We start from the raw sequence: 20,282 nt of genomic DNA, 5'->3' as shown, positions 1-20,282 counted from the left end.
AACATAGGAGAAAAAACACAGCTCCTTTCCTGAATACTTACTATGTGCTAAACATGTCAGTTTTAAAGGATGAGATAAGGATGTTGACCTTGTTGTTGTTCAGATGCTAAGTTGTGTCTGACTCTTTGTGACCCGATGGGCTGCAGCAAACCAGGCCTCCCTGTCCTTCACCATCTAGAGTTTGCTTAAACTCATGTCCATGGAGCTGGTGATGCCATCCAACCACCTCATTCTCTGTTGCTTCCTTCTCTGCATGTCAGAAATTTTTCCCAGCATCAGGGTCTTTTCCAATAAGTCAGCTGTTCACATCAGGTGGCCCAAGTATTGGAGCTTCAACTTCAGTCCTTCCAATGAATATTCAGGATTGATTTCCTTTAGGATTGACTGGTGTGATCTCCTTGCTATCCAAGGAACTCTCAAGAATCCTCTAGCATCACAGTTTAAAAGCATCAATTCTTTGGTGTACAGCCTTCTTTACAGGCCAACTCTCACACCCATACATGACTACTGAAAAAACCATAGCTTTGACTCTACAGACCTTTGTTGGCAAAGTGACGTCTCTGCTTTTTAACACTCAGTCTAGTTTTGGCACAGCTTTTCTTCCAAGAATCAGGCATCTTTTAATTTCATGGCTGCAGTCACCATCAGCAGTGATTTTCAGGTTGACAAAATTTGAGCACAAAGAAATAGGATGCATCTCAAAACTCTCTTTCACCACGTGAGAAAACCTGATGGCATCATGAAAACCAGAAGATAATCTCCAGCAGATACACTTCCTAACACCAATAACATAAAATTTAAGCATATACATAACACTCTGCTACTAATTTTGAATTCTAAAATACACCAGCTACTTCTGAGGTCTAGAAAAACATTCAGTTGCTGCAATGCAATCACTTTTAATTTTAAAAATAGGGCAGATTTCTACAACTGCAGTATAAGGCTGAAAAATGGTCATGATAACTGGAGAAATATAAATGTTTTGCCTTCATAAAACAAACTTACAGTTTGGACAGGCTTGTATCCACTGAAATACAGCAGAACATTTTATCTAGGTTGAGTTCTGCAAACGTGCTTAAACTTCCACCAAGGAAATATTCTTTGGTCTCTTCTTGAACCACTCACTTACCACATTTAAATTATAGTAAGAACAATATTAACCAGTGAGGATGCCATTTCTAAATGTTCTTTTTCATGTATACATAACAAAGATAAGGCTGTCTTCCTATCCCCCACCCAAAATAAAATGTAATTTCATCTTTTATTTTTTTAAGGTAGCAAATTCACTGCTATAAAATAGTAAACTGCTTAAACATTTAACATGTGGGTAACTTCATGGCTTTGTGGGTGGGCGAGATTTCTGGCACTTAGAGTTTAGTTTTTGCCTCTTTGCCTCATGTCATCTACATTCAGTTCTACATATGCTTCATATTTGTCTTAGAAACCATTTAATAAACCCCTGGTCCCGGTGAACTCCAATTACTTTTTTATATTTTCAACTGTGAGTTTTCACTTGTCTCTGAAGACAGGTACATTAACTAAAGGACAACGGTTAATATCATGTACAATACTCTTTAAAACATCAGGAATGCTCCATGACATCACATTTAACACTTCTATCTCATTTCGGAGTCCATGTTCACAGGAAGGCCTGAGAAGGGAGTCGGGATATGTGGTAGAAGAGGAAAGATTCTTTGTTTATTTGACTAAGAAAAAAGTTAATTTGTGGAGCTCAAGTATATATCAAAGTAACACATTGCTTAATGGCCACCAAAGTAGAAGGAAGGTTGGTCAAAATTAAAGTTCTGGTAATTATCAAATAATTGAGTTAGAAATAATTGGTAGATAGAAAGAGGTTCCTTGAATCCACACAATAGATACTACAAAAATTATCAACATATGTGTACAGAAAAGTAAATTGTGTGAATGAAGTCCAACATCTTCAAAACATCACTTTTCAAAAGCACTATGAGGGAAATCTAATAACCAATAAAACTAGCCAATATGATACAGATCAAAGTGAGAGTTTATCTTATGGATTAGGGAAAAAAACCCCAAAACTTCAGAAAAACTTTCATCTCACTTCAACTACTTATGAACTACGTGAATTCTATTAATGACAATTACTTTAATAAATTGTACTTATAAAAAGAAAAAAGAACAAGTTTTTAATAATGAATCACTTCATTTTAGAATAAATTTAAATCAATGCCACGATGAAATTCAAGTCATAATTCTGATGAATAGAAACTAATTAAGTTTTAAGCTATCATGGAAATTCAGAGCAAATGCCTAATAACTTATTTGTAAATCTTAATAAAATAGCAGCAAAGCTAGTAGGTTGGGAAATAATGGCATTTAAAAAGTGGTAGTAAATAAAATAAAATAGTACTTTGCATTAAGACACTAACTATACAAGAAGTTTCAAAATTCTAATGATTCAATGAATTAAAAAGTAAATGAGTTTTATATTACCAGTAAATAGTTTATATTTGTGTACCATTTTTTTTCATATCCTTATTTAAAAAGATCAAAGTAATGGAATAAGAACCTCATGTTTTAAGCAGTCGATATAAAAACCTAGTATAACTTTAAAACATTTAAAAAATCATAAAATGAACATTTTTTTCAGATTATTTCACAAGATTGATTTTCTTCTAAGGATATAATTCTGTCACTGCTGTATTATGTTTCAATCATCTGAAGCATTATATACAACTACAATTAACTTAAGTAACATCTATATCATCTGTAACAAATTCTAAGGACCAAAAGTTAAAAGCAATCATAATATGAAGGACTGATTTGTTTAGCTAGTATTATCTGAAGCATTTAACTCTTCATTTATTTATTGATATATTTTTCTGTTGGAGAAAACTGAGAAAATTGACAGAAAATAAAAATCACTGAAGAAGTTAAACAAAGAAGGTATGTGATTTCACTGAGTTTAGTACATTACCTTTATACATTTTACTGTCTTGTCAAAATTTCATCTTACATGGTAAAATTTATTACTGCTTAAGCAACAATTATTATTAAGACTGTCTGCAGGCCACTTAGATCAGCATTTTCTGATTTTTTTAAAAAGTTATTTTTGGAGTTCACAAGTAAAGGCACCCTATGCATTGGGGCAAACCACTACAAAAGTCCGTCATAATACTTTGAATTTGGAAGAATAACTGATTCTGTTTTCATTTGCCTATATTTTCAAGTGAAAATGTCAAGGCAAGTTCAAGTCAATAAACATTTCGGAATGCCTACACAAGCTGTCTTGAAAAGGGAGCACACGAGTGTAAAGGAAGAATTCCAAGAGGAAATATTGTCACTCGTGCTTTATGGATAATAGGAGTCAAGCAAGCGCTAGAAAAATGGTCTCTCAGGTAGAAAACCTCACCAGGGTAAACAAAGATGCGTCAGGTAACATGGTACTGTACAGAACTAGCTCAGATTACCTGAGGGCAAACTGCTCAGTGAAGGAAGAAGAATCAGGATGCCAAAATTAAGCAAGAGCCAACCAGACTAAGGCTGTATGATCTGACTGAGTTTTGTCCAAGAGGGGATGAGGAGCGTCTGGAAGGTTCAGATAATGATGGGATTCAGGGCAGGTCACCCCAAAATATACCACTTTGACATACTGATTGTTATGAATTAAAGTTACTTGAGAAACAATGGGTACAGGACACTCTGACCCTCCTCTATGTCCCCCTGAAAGCGGGAAATCAATTTCCCGGGTGGAACCTACCTTCCCTGCACCAGGAAGAAGAGAGACACTCTCACAGCCAGAGACGGGGGATTCAGGGCCCACGGGCTCTGCTTAGTGTTTTCACTCATTAGTGTTCAAGACTGTTTCTTTGTCTAGTCAGTTCTTCATAAATGTATTACTATTATTTTTTTGTCTAAAAGGGCATATCAACAGCCTGCATTGATCACTCTTGAGACCCTTGTTCATAAAAAATTATTTTTTTTCCTTCTGTTAATCTGCCTGTGTCAAATATTAGACCAGGCAAAAGAATCTATAAGGATACAGGGAAAAAAATTTCCTTCCTGACAAGGAGAGTCTGTAGGTTTGCAATGAGCACCAAAGAATTGATGCTTTTGAACTGTGGTGTTGGAGAAGACTCTTGAGAGTCCCTTGGACTGCAAGGAGATCCAACCAGTCCATTCTGAAGGAGATCAGCCCTGGGATTTCTTTGGAAGGAATGATGCTAAAGCTGAAACTCCAGTACTTTGGCCACCTCATGCGAAGAGCTGACTCATTGGAAAAGACTCTGATGCTGGGAGGGATTGGGGGCAGGAGGAGAAGGGGACGACAGAGGATGAGATGGCTGGATGGCATCACTGACTCGATGGGCGTGAGTCTCAGTGAACTCCGGGAGTTGATGATGGACAGGGAGGCCTGGCATGCTGCGATTCATGGGGTCGCAAAGAGTCGGACACGACTGAGTGACTGAAATGAACTGAATGTTAGCTATGATGAGGTCAAAACTGAAAAAAAAAAGAGACACTTTTGGGAGGAGCAGTTCTTGGAGGGAAGAAGATGAATTCAAACTTTTTAAACACCATGCACTTAACATTTTGCACATGTCAAAGTGAAGGAATAATGAAGATTAGATGCAAAAACGTAGGAATTGGCACATAAGTAATACTTTACATCATGAGACTTGGTGACCAGACCCAGAGAGTATATGTCTAGTAAAGAAAGTGGTGCATGTTAAGTCACTTCAATTGTATCTGATTGTGACCCCAGGGACCACAGCCCACCAGGCTCCTCTGTCCATAGGATTCGCCAGACAACAAAACTGGATGGGTTGCTGTACCCTCCTCCAGGGGATCTTCCTGACCTGGGGATCAAACCCACATCTCTTACATCTCCTGCATTAGCAGGTGGATTCTTTACCACTAGTACCACCTGGAAAGCCCCATTAAAGAAGGTCAAACAGCTATTTTTCATAAAGGTACTAAGTAATGGTGGCAAATAGATCATTTCAGATTGAAAATATAAGCCAAAGTTCAAGAAACTATAGCCCATGGGTCTCCAGCCTCCTGCCTGTTTTCTGTGAATGAAGCTTTACAGAAACACAGCCACACCCATTCTTTGACCTCTCTGTCAAATAGCTATGGCACGTATGTCTATGGCTGCTTTTGCACTACAGCAGAGTGGAGTGGTTGCAACCAAGACCAAGACAGGGGTCCAGTATTCTTGCCTGAAGAATTCCATGGACAGAAGAGCCTGGCAGGCTACAGTTCATGGGGTCACAGAGTCGGACACAACTGGGCAACTAAAACTTTACAAGAAAAACCTGCCATACCTAATATAAAAAACTGACCTTGGATCAAAGGAAAGAAAATGGCCCAATTATCTCTTGTAAAATGAGAGTATTCTACTAAACAATTTCTAAGATCCTTTGCTTCTTTAACAACTTCTTGCTACTCAAAAGAGCAAGTATTGACATCCCTGACAAACGTCATGTGATAAAGTGAAATGAGCACAGCACTTATTCTTGAACTGAGGATAATAACATCTGTGATAATCAACTCTTAGGGCTGCTCTGAAGATTAAATGGGATCATTTATTTTAAAAGAAAAGGATGATGACTCATTATTTCAAACATTCAATGTGTCTGTTATTATTAACATAATTACACTATTAATATGTATTAACAGGCCATATTTGGGGTGAGAGTTGGGTTCTGAGAATTATAAATGTAGTGAGTGTTGCATTTCTTACAAATGGGAAGAACAAGAAAAACAAGATCAGTTATATTCTCATTGGTTGAGCCAAAATCTAAGAACTCAGTTATTACCATAAACACATTAAGTTTTTCAAAAAGACAGGTACAGTTATTTCTGAAAGGATCAAGAAATGGGGATAATACAGTACTCAGAAGAGAGATGCAGACTTAACAATCCTGTCATTCCAAAGTAAGAATTTTCCATTACTGACACTAGAATTATCTTGGCAACACTAGTTCATTCTACTTTAGCAGGTACCAGTGGATAAAATATCCCAGCACTTGACTACAGTGAGTATCAACTTCAGAATCCCATAAAATAAAACCTGTGGTGCCTGGAAAATTGAATCATACTATACTTTTCAAAAGGTTCACATATAAACTTATTGCAAGTAGCGTTCAAGCCAAAGCATGTTTGGAACAAGAAGCTTTTTTCACTGATTCCATCATCTTTTCATTCTTTCAATAAAAGAACTGTTGAGTTTCTAGAAAACTGCGAAAGTAATCTATTTGTAGGTAGCTATAGATTTTCATCCCAAGGGAACAGTGTATAGGCTTGGGAATATTCTTACCATCTTCCTGTCTCTAATGAAGCAAACCACAGACAAGAATTTGTTTTATTGTTTTTGCTTTTTCTCAGAATATATAGCATTAGAACAGAGAAAATTTTGAAAAAAAATGACACATCATACAAACACTATAAAAGACTTGGCAAAAGCATTATAATATGAAAGATATTTTAAATTGTGCCTATAACCTGAATTCTATCACAATTCTACTATTAAGGAGACCTTGGAGGAAAGTGGCATGCCTTCTCAAGTAGGTTTTAGGATTAATAACTTCTGTACAAACACACACACACATATAAAACACCAACACACAAACGCCTGGAAAGCTTTTGGACATGAGTGAAATCTTTCCAATTATTTCTGCCAACAAATTCATGATAAATCATCTGCCTATTCAGCTTTCAGAAACAAAGCAAAAAATCCTTCTCTAACGACACCTATTTTGCTTTTATTCACTCAATTTCACATCACATAAAATTGGAGATTATACTGCCTTTCTTATTAAAGAAAAAAAGTGAAAGTGTTACTCAATCATGTCCGACTCTTTGTGACCCCATGGACTGTATGTAGCCCACCAGGCTCCTCTGTCTACGGAATTCTCCAGGCAAGGGTATTGGAGTGGGGAGCCATTCCCTTCTCCAGGGGATCTTCCTGACCCAGGGATCAAATCTGGGTCTCCTGCACTGCTGGCAGATTCTTTACCATCTGAGCCAGCAGAGAAGCCCCTATTCACTAAACCTTAGTACTTCTATCTCTTAAATATATCTTGATTGTATCACTTCTGCCCATTCACTGTACAACTCCCCTAGTCCTAGCCACCACCATTAATTTTGAGACTCATTGCCATAGCCTCTAAATGAAGTCAAAGGCACCAAGGAATCCCCCTGGACCACTTCAGCCCATTCTCTGTGCTGCATCCAAAATGATGAACACAGCGTAGAGCTGATGACATCACTCTCCACTGTGCAGCGCTCCGTTACAGCTCAAACCTGACCTGCGCCTGTGTAGTTCACATCACAACTCTCCCCAATGTGTAACTCATTCTCTGCTTCTGACATGCTGGCTCTTTCCAGTCAAACCACTCTGTGTGCTACTGTTTCCAAATAGAAATGCTCTTCCTCTTAGTCCTCAGAAACTCAGACCTCACTCAAATATCAGTTTTCAAATTTCAGCTTTCTCCCTTATACTTAAGATCTATCCTGACATTCTACTCTGGACTAAACTGCCCCTTTCTCAAACAGACCAAGTTAAAGTTCTTACCTTGGGGTAGTAGACAGATAGTGACCAGGGTCCTGTGACCTCCCAGCCACTGGGTCACTTTCTAGGCTAATTTCCATCATTTAATTAATTTCTTATTATTAGGAATCTTCATTTACAAAAACAAAAATACCAAAACAAAATTATTACCTTACTTAATAAAATCTAGAAAATTAGCACATATGGAAATTCCTCATTTCTAAAGATGTAGTTTTTAAACATGTTATTAAATAAGCTACACGTATGTCAAAATACCTGACAGAGATATTCAATTAATGTTATATGAATTTATATTAAGCAATTAATTAATCAAGAGAGTAGGATAGTTCCCTGTAAAGTGCTTTTTTTTTAGTCACTAAGTCCTGTCCAACTCTTTTGTGACCCCATGGACTATAGCCTGTAATTCGCCAGACTCCTCTGTCCATGGAATTTTCCAGGCAAGAATACTGGAGTGGGCTGCCATCTCCTTCTCCAGGGGGTCTTCCCAATCCATGAATCAAACTCACAGCTCCTGCACTGGCGGGGGGGTTCTTTACCACTGAGCCACCAGGGAAGCCCTGAGGTACTACCTAGACAGCACTTAAAGCAAGTTTAAAATGAATTCCTAAGAAACAGCACTAGTGTGAGTTTTAATGATTATGAAATCACTTTCTGGCAGGAGCTGGCTACACATGGAGGGACAGATTCCTTGAGAGATGGGGAGAAAAATTAATCTTGCAACTCTTGTTAAAGAGACAAAAAAAAAAAAAGAGAGGTAGGTGACAAAACAGAAGGGCTAGACTTAACCCAATTTTTTAAAAAAGCCAGATAATGAGAACAGGAAGATAAATAAGAGAGAAATAAATACAAGAGAAACCATTTTTAAAACTCCATGAGTCTTGTGATAAGGATTAAAGTACAGAGCGATCAATAATCGCTCAAAAAAGGAATATCCTACCACCTGATTCATATTTAACATGACTATGCTGCTACTGCTAAGTCGCTTCAGTTGTGTCCAACTCTATGTGACCCCATAGATGGCAGCCCACCAGGCTCCCCCGTCCCTGGGATTCTCCAGGCAAGAACACTGGAGTGGGTTGCCATTTCCTTCTCCAATGCATGAAAGTGAAAAGTGAAAGTGAAGTCTCTCAGTCCTGTCTGACACTCAGCGACCCCATGGACTGTAGCCCACCAGGCTCCTCCGTACACAGGATTTTCCAGGCAAGAGTACTGGAGTGGGGAACATGACTATAATCATCCAAAATTGCTCTACCATATCGTTATGTAAAAGACATCCACTGTGGATCATACAAAAGTAAAAAGATGTCATAAAATCCTGTAGTATAGACAATATTTTTAGAAAGAGAAACTACTTAGATGCAATCAAGCACATCCCATTCTTTTACAAATAAAAATTCTGCCCTGAAGTTCACAGACATGAAATAACTTGGCAAGGTCAATAGGTATGTTATTTACTCATCTAATACTTGTACCTTAATAACACTCCAAGTTCACTTCTTTACCACACCAAAAATCTAGAACTTAAAAGCCAATTCTTTCTATTCAACATCTCCCTTATAACAGTATAATTTATATTTCTCCATGAAGTAAAATTTTATTAGATATTATAAACAAAGCCAGGTTTGGCTATGTTCATATTAACATCTATATTAGTTAATTTATAATTAATTACTGAAGTATGACATGTAATTTTAAAATAATGAATGATACTGAAATACATTTGGTCCCATCTTTGTAAAGAAATAGCATAACATAAACTAAAGGCCATTTCCACTGTTTAGAACAGAATCCAGTGCGTGCACACACACACACACAAATCTAGTAAAAGAAATCCCCAGGCATATTTTTTGAAAAACTGAATTTGTCATTCAATTGTTAATTTCCTTTTCAAGAGATAAAATTCATGTAAGCCTCTTAATAAAGGCAGCTACTTTCATTTACTTTGCTCCTGTGCATTTCATGTTAAATTCTATAAACTCATTTACTAGAACAGCAGCGCCAAATAAATTCACAAACAACTTTGCTCATCTGACCAAGTTTAGTAAACTACTTAAAATAGGTAATTAAATTGTGACTCCAAAACCCTGTAGTTAATCAATAAAAAAAAAAAAAAATATTAATCAGAAAACCAAGCAAAAGTCCTCTGGAATTCATTCTATTTGTACATCCATTGGAACATCATTCTATCTGAAAATAAACAACCTTTATTCATTAAAAGAAAGACTACCAGAAAGTATGTCCTGTGAGAATCAGTTCTTTATACATCACAAGTTACACGTCCATCACAATTAATCTTAGGTAATTTCCATACCCCATAACACAAACTTTCCAGTAACCATTTGGCCAGAAGCAAATATCTCCTAAAACTTACAAAAACAGTCAATTCTTTCTATTCAACACCTCCTACAAGAATGACTTCATCATTTCTCATCTTTGTGTTAGACATGAATCCCATCATGACTGAAATTGCTAAAAGGTTCTAAAGGTATTTTAAACTAGTATTTATTTAGATTTTATTATTGATTTAGACAGGAAACACCTGAGACTCACTATATACAAAGACAACAAATGAAAACATTTGAAGAATTCTGTGGAAGTGATTGCACTTTTACCACAGAAGCTGTGTATAAACCTGAGAGAAACTTGACTGTATCTAAACTGATGACATCATAAACATTTAACATGATAAAGTTAGAATTTTCTAAGGGAAAAATCAAGGTATCCATAAGGCTACAAGAGCAACATGGTTAAGAAAGGAGTAAAGAATCTACCTGCAATATGGGAGACCTGGGTTTGATCCCTGGGTTGGGAAGAACCCCTGGAAAAGGGAATGGCTACCCACTCCAGTATTCTTGCCTGGAGAATTCCATGGACCGAGGAACCTGGCGGGCTACAGTCCATGGGCTTGCAAAGAGTCAGACACAGTTGAGTGACTAACACTTTCAGTTTTCACTAAGAAAGGAGTAGAAAGGGGAATTGGGCTGAATCCCTAGGTTATTCATTGGCTACTAAACACTCAAACACACACACACACAAATCCATTCAAAAATAAATATAAATAAACTAGAGACCTGAAACATACATAGCTGGTTCTTGAAAAATGTGGGAGTTAGGGGTGCCAACCCTTTGTATAGTTGAAAATCAACACATAACTTATAGTCCACCCTCCAAATACGTGATTCCTCCTCTATCCCATAGTTCCTCAGCATCCACACATTCAACCAGGTAGGATGGTGCAGCATTACAGCATTTAACTACTGAAACAAATCCGCACAAGTGGACCTGCACAGTTCAAATCAACATTGTTCAAGGGTAAACTGTGCCTGGGGAAAAGCAAACCCAAGATGGAGGCAGGAAGAATTACAATAGGAAGTGCTCTCTCTGTTTGTCTTGTAAGAAATTTTACCTCAAAAATAAATCTTCTTAACAAAAAACACGTCTCACACCTTCTTAGTCCGGTAGTTGTAGGGTTAACAGGATGAACTATATAGAACAAGAAGTGAAAGTGAAAAATATACATGATAGGTTCTGTTAAGAAATTTAACAAGATCACAGATTTTTATAACTTAACTTCAATAAAGGATCAGTACCCTGTGAAGCTAAAGAAACTACTAGCATTTAAAAGAAGGAATCAGTATGTTTTTCCAATTGTCATTTGTTCTTTATTAGGAAGAAGTGTTAAACACATATATTTGGGTATATGTGTATTTTTAATCTTTTTCCATCTTATTATTTAACACATTCATGAGAGCATAAGAGTAACAAGTGTATATGATAAACTGCACATTGGATTGATTCTGTTCCTGGCTCTGCCCCTGGTGAGCGTGGAACCTTCTGGAAACAATTTACATCTGTGACAGTTCCCCAGATGTGAATGTATCAAGTGTCGATTGATGTTGGCTTTCTATTTTTTTTATTTGCTGACATGTTCAAATACTAAACATTTTGAAGTATTTTAAAGATCATGTATTCTGATCTGTTATGTCAATAAGCTACTTCCTGAGAACCAGAACTAAATTAGGCACTTTTGAAAGTTTATTTATGTTTTTCAAAGCATTAAAATTCCATATGGGAATTTATGTTTTTTGCTTAAGTAAATTCATGAAAAGATTCCTATCTTTTCTACAGCACCAATAAAATGACTGGCTGCACTGTCAGAGGAAAGTAGAATCCTACAGTAATCATCCAGATAATTACCATAAAATTTTTGCTCTGGAAAGTGATAAACTGTTCTATCAAGTAAAATTAAAGAGTTTGCTTGGTTTCTCAATTTTGAATTTCCATTTAGATTTGTAGCGAATTTTCTTCTGCTTTTAAAAATTAAACATTTCTCTAGTGCCTATTACATGATCAGCTATGTTTATGCAGAAAGTAATAATATACTATCCTTAATCTCATCTGATGGGGCTTCCCCTGTGGCTCAGCAGTAAAGAATATGCCTGCAATGCAGGAGAGCCATGAGACTTGGGATCGATTCCTGGGTGGGGAAGATCCCTTGGAGAAGAGCATGGTAACCCACTCCAGTATTTCTGCCAGGAGAATCCCACGGACAGAGGAGCCTGGCAGGCTGAAGTCCATGGGTTTGCAAAGTCAGACACGACTGAAATGACTAAGCATGCACGTAATCTCATCTGATAGTGGTATTAAAGAATGTTTTATAAAAATCTTGCCAGATCCAAATAAATTAGAATCTCTATTTTACTTTCTGGACCTGGAAAATATTTTTTTTGACAGTTTCACAACTGGCTTTACACAAACTTGGATGGAAAATTGCTTTGGTTAGTTCTGTCTCCTTGAACTATCTTTTCCATTGTTGGGGAAAAAAATACCTCTCTGATCATTAATTTCAAAGCAGATTCAGGCTATGATTCAAGATTCTTAGCACTTTAGTTTCTTATACAGTTTAAGTAAAAGCCTATGTAGGTTTTTTTTTTTTGAAGTGATTTTTATATCAGAAATTTTGTGACTTTACCTTTTACTAGTTTGCTACTTTATTAAAATAGTAAATTTTAATAAACATAATAAATTTTAGCAAATTTATTTTATTGCCTTTTCTAAATATTTATCATTATGTAAGTAGTGAATAAAAGTAAACAATAGGAGTAGAAAACAAAGAAATGAACATGTCCCACGTTGAAAGCTAGTATTTCGGATGATTCCAAAAAGAGTTTGCAGATGACTCTCTTGACAGCTGCATTCTGAAAAAGGTACTACCAGTACTATATACTCCCTGGTAACCACAAGAAAGAGAAGCTAACAAAAACTTCAGTCAACTCAGGATAAAAAAACTTGGCCCCTTGATAACTTACGTGATAGACTAAACAGCATCAGAAATCACATCTGAGAAGGATTCTTAAACACAATTCCTACACAACTTTATGAAAGAAAGCTTTTTTTTTTTTTTTTTACTGTTCATAAGTTTTTTCTTCTTACAAAACACAGAGAGGGATCTAAATTTTTTAAATTCCTTCTTGCCAACCAGTTTCTAGTTTAGAAAAGATTTTTTTCTTCTTTCAGGTACAGAGTAGACTGGTACAAGATGTGCTTATTATCCAAATATGTGTTCCTAGGGGCTCATAGTTGAAAGGTGGCATAGGATAACAAATGCCTAAGGCACACAGACTCACTGAGAATTCATACAAAGTGATCCGCCCGACTATCTCTGCCCATTTTAATGCTGGCACCTCTTTTGCCATCTGTCACTCTCCAGTTGGCTACAGAAATCTGGAAAATTCTAATAATTGACTATAATTACAATTAAGTTATACCTACCAAAACAAAAGGTTTTCTAAGTTGATCAAATTAACATTGATTAAACTCTTTAAATCATACTTAACATCATCCTGGAGAAGGAAATGGCAACTTCCTCCAGGATTCTTGCCTAGAGAATCCTGTGGACAGAGGAGCCTGGTGGGCTGCTGTCCATAGGGTCACACAGAGGGGACACGACTGAAGCAACTTAGCATGCATGCATGCCTAACATCATCGACAATTAAGAACCTGGCAAAATTAGGCTACTTAAAATACATAAAATGAATATAAGAAGGATGACCAAATAGATAGTCCAAAAAAGTATTTTGAACACAAAAGTAATAAATACTTTTTAAAAAACTGAAAATATTCAAAGATGTCCTTGAAGGAAGTCATTACATATTACCATATAAATGTTTACAAGGTCATTCAAAAAAGTTTATTTTTGCAAACATAACCTAAATTTTAAAAACAGAAGACAAAATTATTTTAATAAATATCTTAGTTCTTCCAAAATAAAACCCCAAGTACTTGTCCTACTCTTCATGCTAAAATTTTGTTCCTTTCTTTACATAGATCTTAAAGCAGCAGCCTCTACCTGTGCCAGTTTATCTTAAATAACAAAACCCTCCTACACTAAGTATTCCCTAACTCATTTTGCTTTCATAAATGCCAGGGAGAAGTTAATCTTTGAAAAACCAAGACTCCTGCAGAACTATGTGAAATCTTAAAAAAATAAAAATAAAACCTAAGAGTCTGATGCTGGGAGGGATTGGGAGCAGGAGGAGAAGGGGACGACAGAGGATAAGATGGCTGGATGGCATCACTGACTCGATGGACGTGAGTCTGAGTGAACTCCGGGAGTTGGTGATGGACAGGGAGGCCTGGCATGCTGCGATTCATGGGGTCACAAAGAGTCAGACACGACTGAGCGACTGAACTGAACTGAATCATCCTAAATACTTAGAACCCAGCACCATTACCTATCCATTCCTTTAGTAGTTAGCTCCCTCCAAGAGGTAAATACTCCAGATGAAGCTCCAGATGAAGGAAGCCACATATACCTTTGGAATGACTACTGAATGACAGCTAACAGGGAATTCCAAAAATACTGTCTGTGTCTACATGAGAATATAATAGAAGAGACATGTGGGCTTCATCAATTCTGTAGGTCTGACGTCAGTTTTTTAGCACTGAGAACATGACCTAATGTTTTCACCAAACAAATGTCCCAGCTAAACTGACCTTCAGTTCTGTTTCTTCTGCATACTCATCCCTATACAGTAAAACATGATGACACTGCAAACAACAACCTTAACTAGATAGTCTCTTAGTTGAAAAGCTCTCACAAACACCTACTCAACCACAATTTTACTTTTCATCTGGCTGATTCCTACCAAGTCTTCCCCTCTTCAGATGGACTGAAAATCAAAGTTGATAAACCTTTCTACAGAAAAAAGGAATCCTGTACTAAATTTCAGCCAGACAAAATAGGACTGTAACCATTTACAATGTGCTCTGTGCTCAGTTGCTGAGTCATATCTGACTCTTTGCAACCTCAGGGACTATAGCCCACCAGGCTCCTCTGTCCATGGAATTTTCCAGGCAAGAATACTAGAGTGGGTTGCCATTTTCTACACATGGATTCAATAACCATTGAATCACACTGTCCCAGAATAAAATTGGAGATACTTTTCTATGATTCTAATTGTCATTTTGCATTTATTTTCTAATGAATAAAATCTATCAGTTGAGGGAAGCAAAGGAATGGACTATTCTTAGAACTTAAGAGTACTTAACAAAAGCCTTATAGAAAAAAAAAAAAAAAACCCATGGTAAGGTACTCTTTGTCATGGTTTAATCTTCTAGAGAAGTAATTCAGATAGAAGCAAAGTAGACACACCATAGCCTCGGAGCTGCCTGGTTCACATAACGGTGGATTGCAAAGTCATGTCCAACTCTTGTGACCCATGGACTGTAGGCTGCCAGGCTACTCTACACATGGGATTTCCCACGCAAAAATACTGGAGTGGGGTTGTCATTTCCTCCTTCAAGGAATCTTCCTTACCCAGGGATCAAACCCACATCTCCTGTGTCTCCTGCATTGCAGGTGGATTCTGTACCCATTGAGCCACCACAGAAGCCAAAAGGTGGTTCATATAATATCTTTTGCAGACATATATACGTATATTGCGGAGAAGGCAATGGCAACCCACTCCAATACTCTTGCCTGGAAAATCCCATGGACAGAGGAGCCTGGTAGGCTGCAGTCCATGGGGTGGCGAAGATTTGGACATGACTGAAGCAACGCAGCAACAGCAGCAGCAGCATACATATATTAATGCTTATGAACTCTGGTGTTGGAGAAGAGTCTTGAGAATCCCCTGGACTGCAAGGAGATCAAACCAGTCAATCATAAAGGAAATCAGTCCTGAATATTCATTGGAAGGACAGATGCTGAAGTTGAAGCTCCAATACTTCGGCCACCTGATGCAAAGAGCTGACGAATTGGAAAAGATCCTGATGGTGGGAAAGACTGAAGGCAGGAGGAGAAGGGGACAACACAGGCTGAAATGGTTGGATGGCATCACTCATCATGATTAAATGGACATGAGTTTGAGCAAACTCTGGGACATGGTAAAGGACAGGGAAGCCTGGCATACTGCAGTCCATGGGGTCGCAAAGAGTTGGACGTGACGGAGAGACTGAACAACAACAATACATATATGTGTAATTGAAAAAAAAAAAAAGGTTCACATAATATCTTTTCAATTACATATATATGTATATATGTCTGCATATATATTTATACTTACATACCCACACACTGTATCTACCTGTGTGTATATATTTTTCTCTTTAATGTGAAAATTATGTCCCCAGATATCTATACTCTTTTATTTTACAACTATAATATTTTCTGCACAGCTATTGATATTTATTTGGGGAATATTTGAATGGCTCTGCCAAATTTTAAGTCACAGGGAAACTGAAGTGGCCTTTTGACAATTTGGAGGCAAAGGAGCATCAGAAGGAAAACAGATGAAGCCTTTAACAATCATTCACAGGACAATTCAAAAATCTGGTGACAATTTACTTGGCTCTCAAAGAAGGCAGCATTCTTTACCTTTCCAGTGGTTTGTTCCAGCCCAAGGATTCAGATTCTAGATGTGTTCTTACGACATTTTCCTATGAAGTTTAATAATAACCCTAATATCACCATGCTGACTCTACCTATACAATGGGAAAATAGTGGGTAAGCAAATATTATAGAGTGAAAGTGAACAATGTACAATTTTTATGGTAAACTGACTTATAAAAATACTATCCTAAAGCTAGTTCTCTTTTGCTGTCTCATACACAGGGTTATCGTTACCATCATTCTAAATTCCATATATATGGGTTAGTATACTGTATTGGTATTTTTCTTTCTGGCTTACTTCACTCTGTATAATAGGCTCCAGTTTCATCCACCTCATTAGAACTGATTCAAATGTGTTCTTTTTAATGGCTGAGTAATACTCCATTGTGTATATGTACCATAGCTTTCAGGGTGGGAAGATTTGGGAGAATGGCATTGAAACATGTATAATATCATGTATGAAACGAGTTGCCAGTCCAGGTTCGATGCACGATGCTGGATGCTTGGGGCTGGTGCACTGGGACAACCCAGAGGGATGGTATGGGGAGGGAGGTGGGAGGAGGGTTCAGGATGGGGAACAAGTGTATACCTGTGGCAGATTCATTTCGATATTTGGCAAAACTAATACAATATTGTAAAGTTTAAAAATAAAATTAAATTAAAAAAAAAAAAAGAAAAGAAAACATTGCCTGGACAAAGCACTGATTTCTGTGTTTGATTTGTAAATAACATTTATATAGAATAGTTCAGAAAAAAATTTTAAGGTAGGTCTCATACTTCATGGTGTACAATGCATGAATTCCTTTAACCATGTTGGAACTTTTTGCCTCGTCTAAGAATTAAATGCAAAACCCAGCAACTGTGACTGAACTTACAGCATTTCACATACTCTCTCCACACTTGATCCTGGAACAGAGTTTATGTCTAAGAAACCAGTGTGAAAACCTGAATAAAGAAAACACCAGAAAATGCAACTTAAATAAAAAATAAATAAAAATAAAGCTAGTTCTTGTAGATGTTTCCTTCCTAAGTAGAAGACTGTCCATCTTTTCCCTTAGCTTGATAAAGAATGCTAGGTAGCCAAAAATACCTAGCATTTACTAGGATGAAATGGAACTTTACAGAGATCAACAGAAAACTGAATTCAAGTATGTATGGAAGTAATACATAGGACTTAGATTGAGATACAATTGTTGCAATAAACTGCCAGTTCAGTTGAGTGGCTTAGTCATGTCCGACTCTTTGCAACACCATGGACCGCAGCATGCCAGGCCTTCCTGTCCATTACCAACTCCTGGAGTTCACTCAAACTCATGTTCTTTGAGTTGGTGACGCCAACCATCTCATCCTCTGTTGTCCCCTTCTGCCTTCAATCTTTCCCAGCATCAGGGTCTTTTCAAATGTCAGTTCTTTGCATCAGGTGGCCAAAGTATCGGAGTTTCAGCTTCAGCATCAGTCCTTCCAATGAACACCCAGGACTGATCTCCTTTAGGATGGACTGGTTGGATCTCCTTGAAGTCCAAGGGACTCTCAAGAGTCTTCTCCGACACCACAGTTCAAAAGCATCAATTCTTCTGCGCTCAGCTTTCTTTATAGTCCAACTCTCACATCCATACGTGACTCCTGGAAAAACCATACCTTTGTCTAGACAGACCTTTGTTGACAAAGTAATGTCTCTTCTTTTTAATATGCTATCTATGTTGGTTATAACTTTTCTTCCAAGGAGTAATCGTCTTTTAATTTCCTGGCTGCAGTCACCATCTGCAGTGATTTTGGAGCCCAAAAAATAAAGTCTGTCACTCTTTTCATTGCTTCCCCATCTAGTTGCCATGAAGTGATGGGGCCAGATGCCCATCGTGACATTGTACAGGAGGCAGGGATCAAGACCATTCCCAAGAAAAAGAAATGCAAAAAGGCAAAATGGTTGTCTGAGGAGGCCTTACAAATAGCTATGAAAAAAAGAAAAGCAATAAACTATAAGAATTAACAATTTAAAAACTTTGAGAGAGAGAGAGAGAAAGAGAGAAATGTGTGTGTATTTGATTAAGAGAGGCAGAGGAAAGGAGGAGAGGAAAATTCAGTGATGACACAGATTCCCACCTGGGCAACTGGCACAATTGTACTGCTGCTAAGAGAAGTCAATTGATGGGGAATGTGTTTTGTGATAGATCTGATACGCTAGCTGTGAGAGGACAGTCAAGTACTCAAATGGAAGTACCTAATAAAATGCTGAACAATGTAGAACTGAAGCTCAGGAATCAGATTAGAGCAGCAGCAGTGAGCTTTGATTCATCTCATCCAAACTGGAAAGAGCAGGAGCTAGGCTATTAAATGAAACTAACACTGCATGGCTGCCAAAGGCCCAAGACTGTAACATGAACTATATTTAATCATTTTAACCCTGACAATAAAGTAGGGCTATAGTAGCCTCATTTCTAAAAGGAGGAAAGCAAGTCTCAAAAAAGTGAAGTCACTTGACCAAAGAAACAAGGTATTCTGAATTCAAGTCTTTCCTCTCTCTACAGTACCATTCTGCCTCTTTAGAAGAGTATCTGGGTACATGATACAAATGAGGCTTCCCAGTGGCTCAGAAGTAAAGAATCTGCTTTCCAAGGCAGAAGACACAGAAGATGCAGTTTTGATCCTTGGGTCAGGAAGATCCCCTGGAGGAGGAAATGCCAATCCACTCCAGTAGTTTTATCTAGAAAATTCCATGGACAAAGGAGCATGGTGGGCTACAATCCATGGGATCACAAAAGAGCTGGCCAAAGAGTTGATATGAATGAAATTTCTAAGCAAGTGAACATGGAGAGACGAACAGGGAGCCAAACAGAACTTTGACTTTATCTCCATCCTATAGAGCCTTAGAGACCTCCAGCACTGGGAACACTTCCTGATGTTCCTAAAAATCTCAATGAAAACATCCATATTTCTGTTAAAATCAGTCACATGAGGAATTTGGATTTCCACAGTCAGCAGCAATTGTGGAACTCACCTTTAGGGCATGAAGTCAAATACAACAGGCCCATGAAATAATCAAACTTCCCCCAACTGCTAATTCAATTCTACATGCACGGCTTTGTTGACAGCTACTTATTTTTAGTGCAAATTTTCTTTATTCTGTATTAATAATCTCATCTAACAAAAGGTAAATTTCCACACTATGGGACAGGCCTGAGCATTAGAATTCAGCAACTGCTAAGCAATTGTTTCGAGAACTTCATGTTTGGAATCCCTTCCCTCAGCAATGCTGCTGACTGCAGATTCTTATCAGCTGGTTCCTCAGGCCTGGGCTCTGATTTTATTACTTCTCGGTTTTGCTCTCTGAAATTCTTCTCTGCCTCACAGTTTTAAAAGCCAATAAAAGTAAATTCTGTACTAAACATAGAGCTTTAGTCTTTCATAGAAAAAAATCTCTCAAACTTTCCTGGGTGATTTTTCTAGGACTTCTCTCTCATTTGTTGTTCATTCTACTTTTGCTGTCCATGGGACAGAGAAGATGAAAAAAAGTAAGAGTATTTTATTGGATATGATTTTTCCCCATTTTTTTTTTATCTTTGGGATTTATTCTCTAACGGCACTCTGATGATACACTACAATAAAGTTCTTTCACATTATCCAAACAACTGGTCAACTCAGCAATAAATTCTGCAATTCAAATGAAGGAAAAGACATGAAATTTTTGCTAGGTTGAATTAAATTGTTTTTCAAACCTGTCAGTTCAACCAAATAATTGAAATACTAAGTACCTGCAGTTAGAGAAGTCAGAGCGAGAAAGTACATTCAAGAATCCACCAAGAAGAATTTCTTCATTTAGGTTTAGTTCGATTT

General features: G+C 37.3%; 1 protein-coding gene across 27 annotated transcripts in view; it reads right to left on the bottom strand.

Annotated features, from left to right (window-relative positions):
• The window catches only part of CRPPA (CDP-L-ribitol pyrophosphorylase A), a 388,463-nt gene that overhangs the window by 161,242 nt on the left and 206,939 nt on the right, over nucleotides 1-20,282 (bottom strand). For 4 of the 27 annotated variants that reach the window (XR_015162884.1, XM_086397559.1, XM_086397565.1 and 1 more), the window contains one exon: nucleotides 17,165-18,400. The exons of the other annotated variants lie outside the window; for them this stretch is intronic. Coding sequence is in view for 3 of the 4 variants with exons in the window: in XM_086397559.1 (XP_086253685.1) it covers nucleotides 18,332-18,400 (69 nt within the window). In the remaining variant the exon portion in view is untranslated. Of the gene's footprint in view, nucleotides 1-17,164; nucleotides 18,401-20,282 lie in introns of those variants that run through there. 27 annotated transcript variants of the gene reach the window in all.

Source organism: Bos grunniens, chromosome 4 (genome assembly GCF_055505025.1).
Source record: "Bos grunniens cultivar Pamir isolate PY7600 chromosome 4, Bosgru_T2T1.0, whole genome shotgun sequence".
In the NCBI taxonomy this organism is placed as follows: domain Eukaryota; kingdom Metazoa; phylum Chordata; class Mammalia; order Artiodactyla; family Bovidae; genus Bos; species Bos grunniens.
This window is presented reverse-complemented; position numbering and strand designations above follow the sequence as displayed.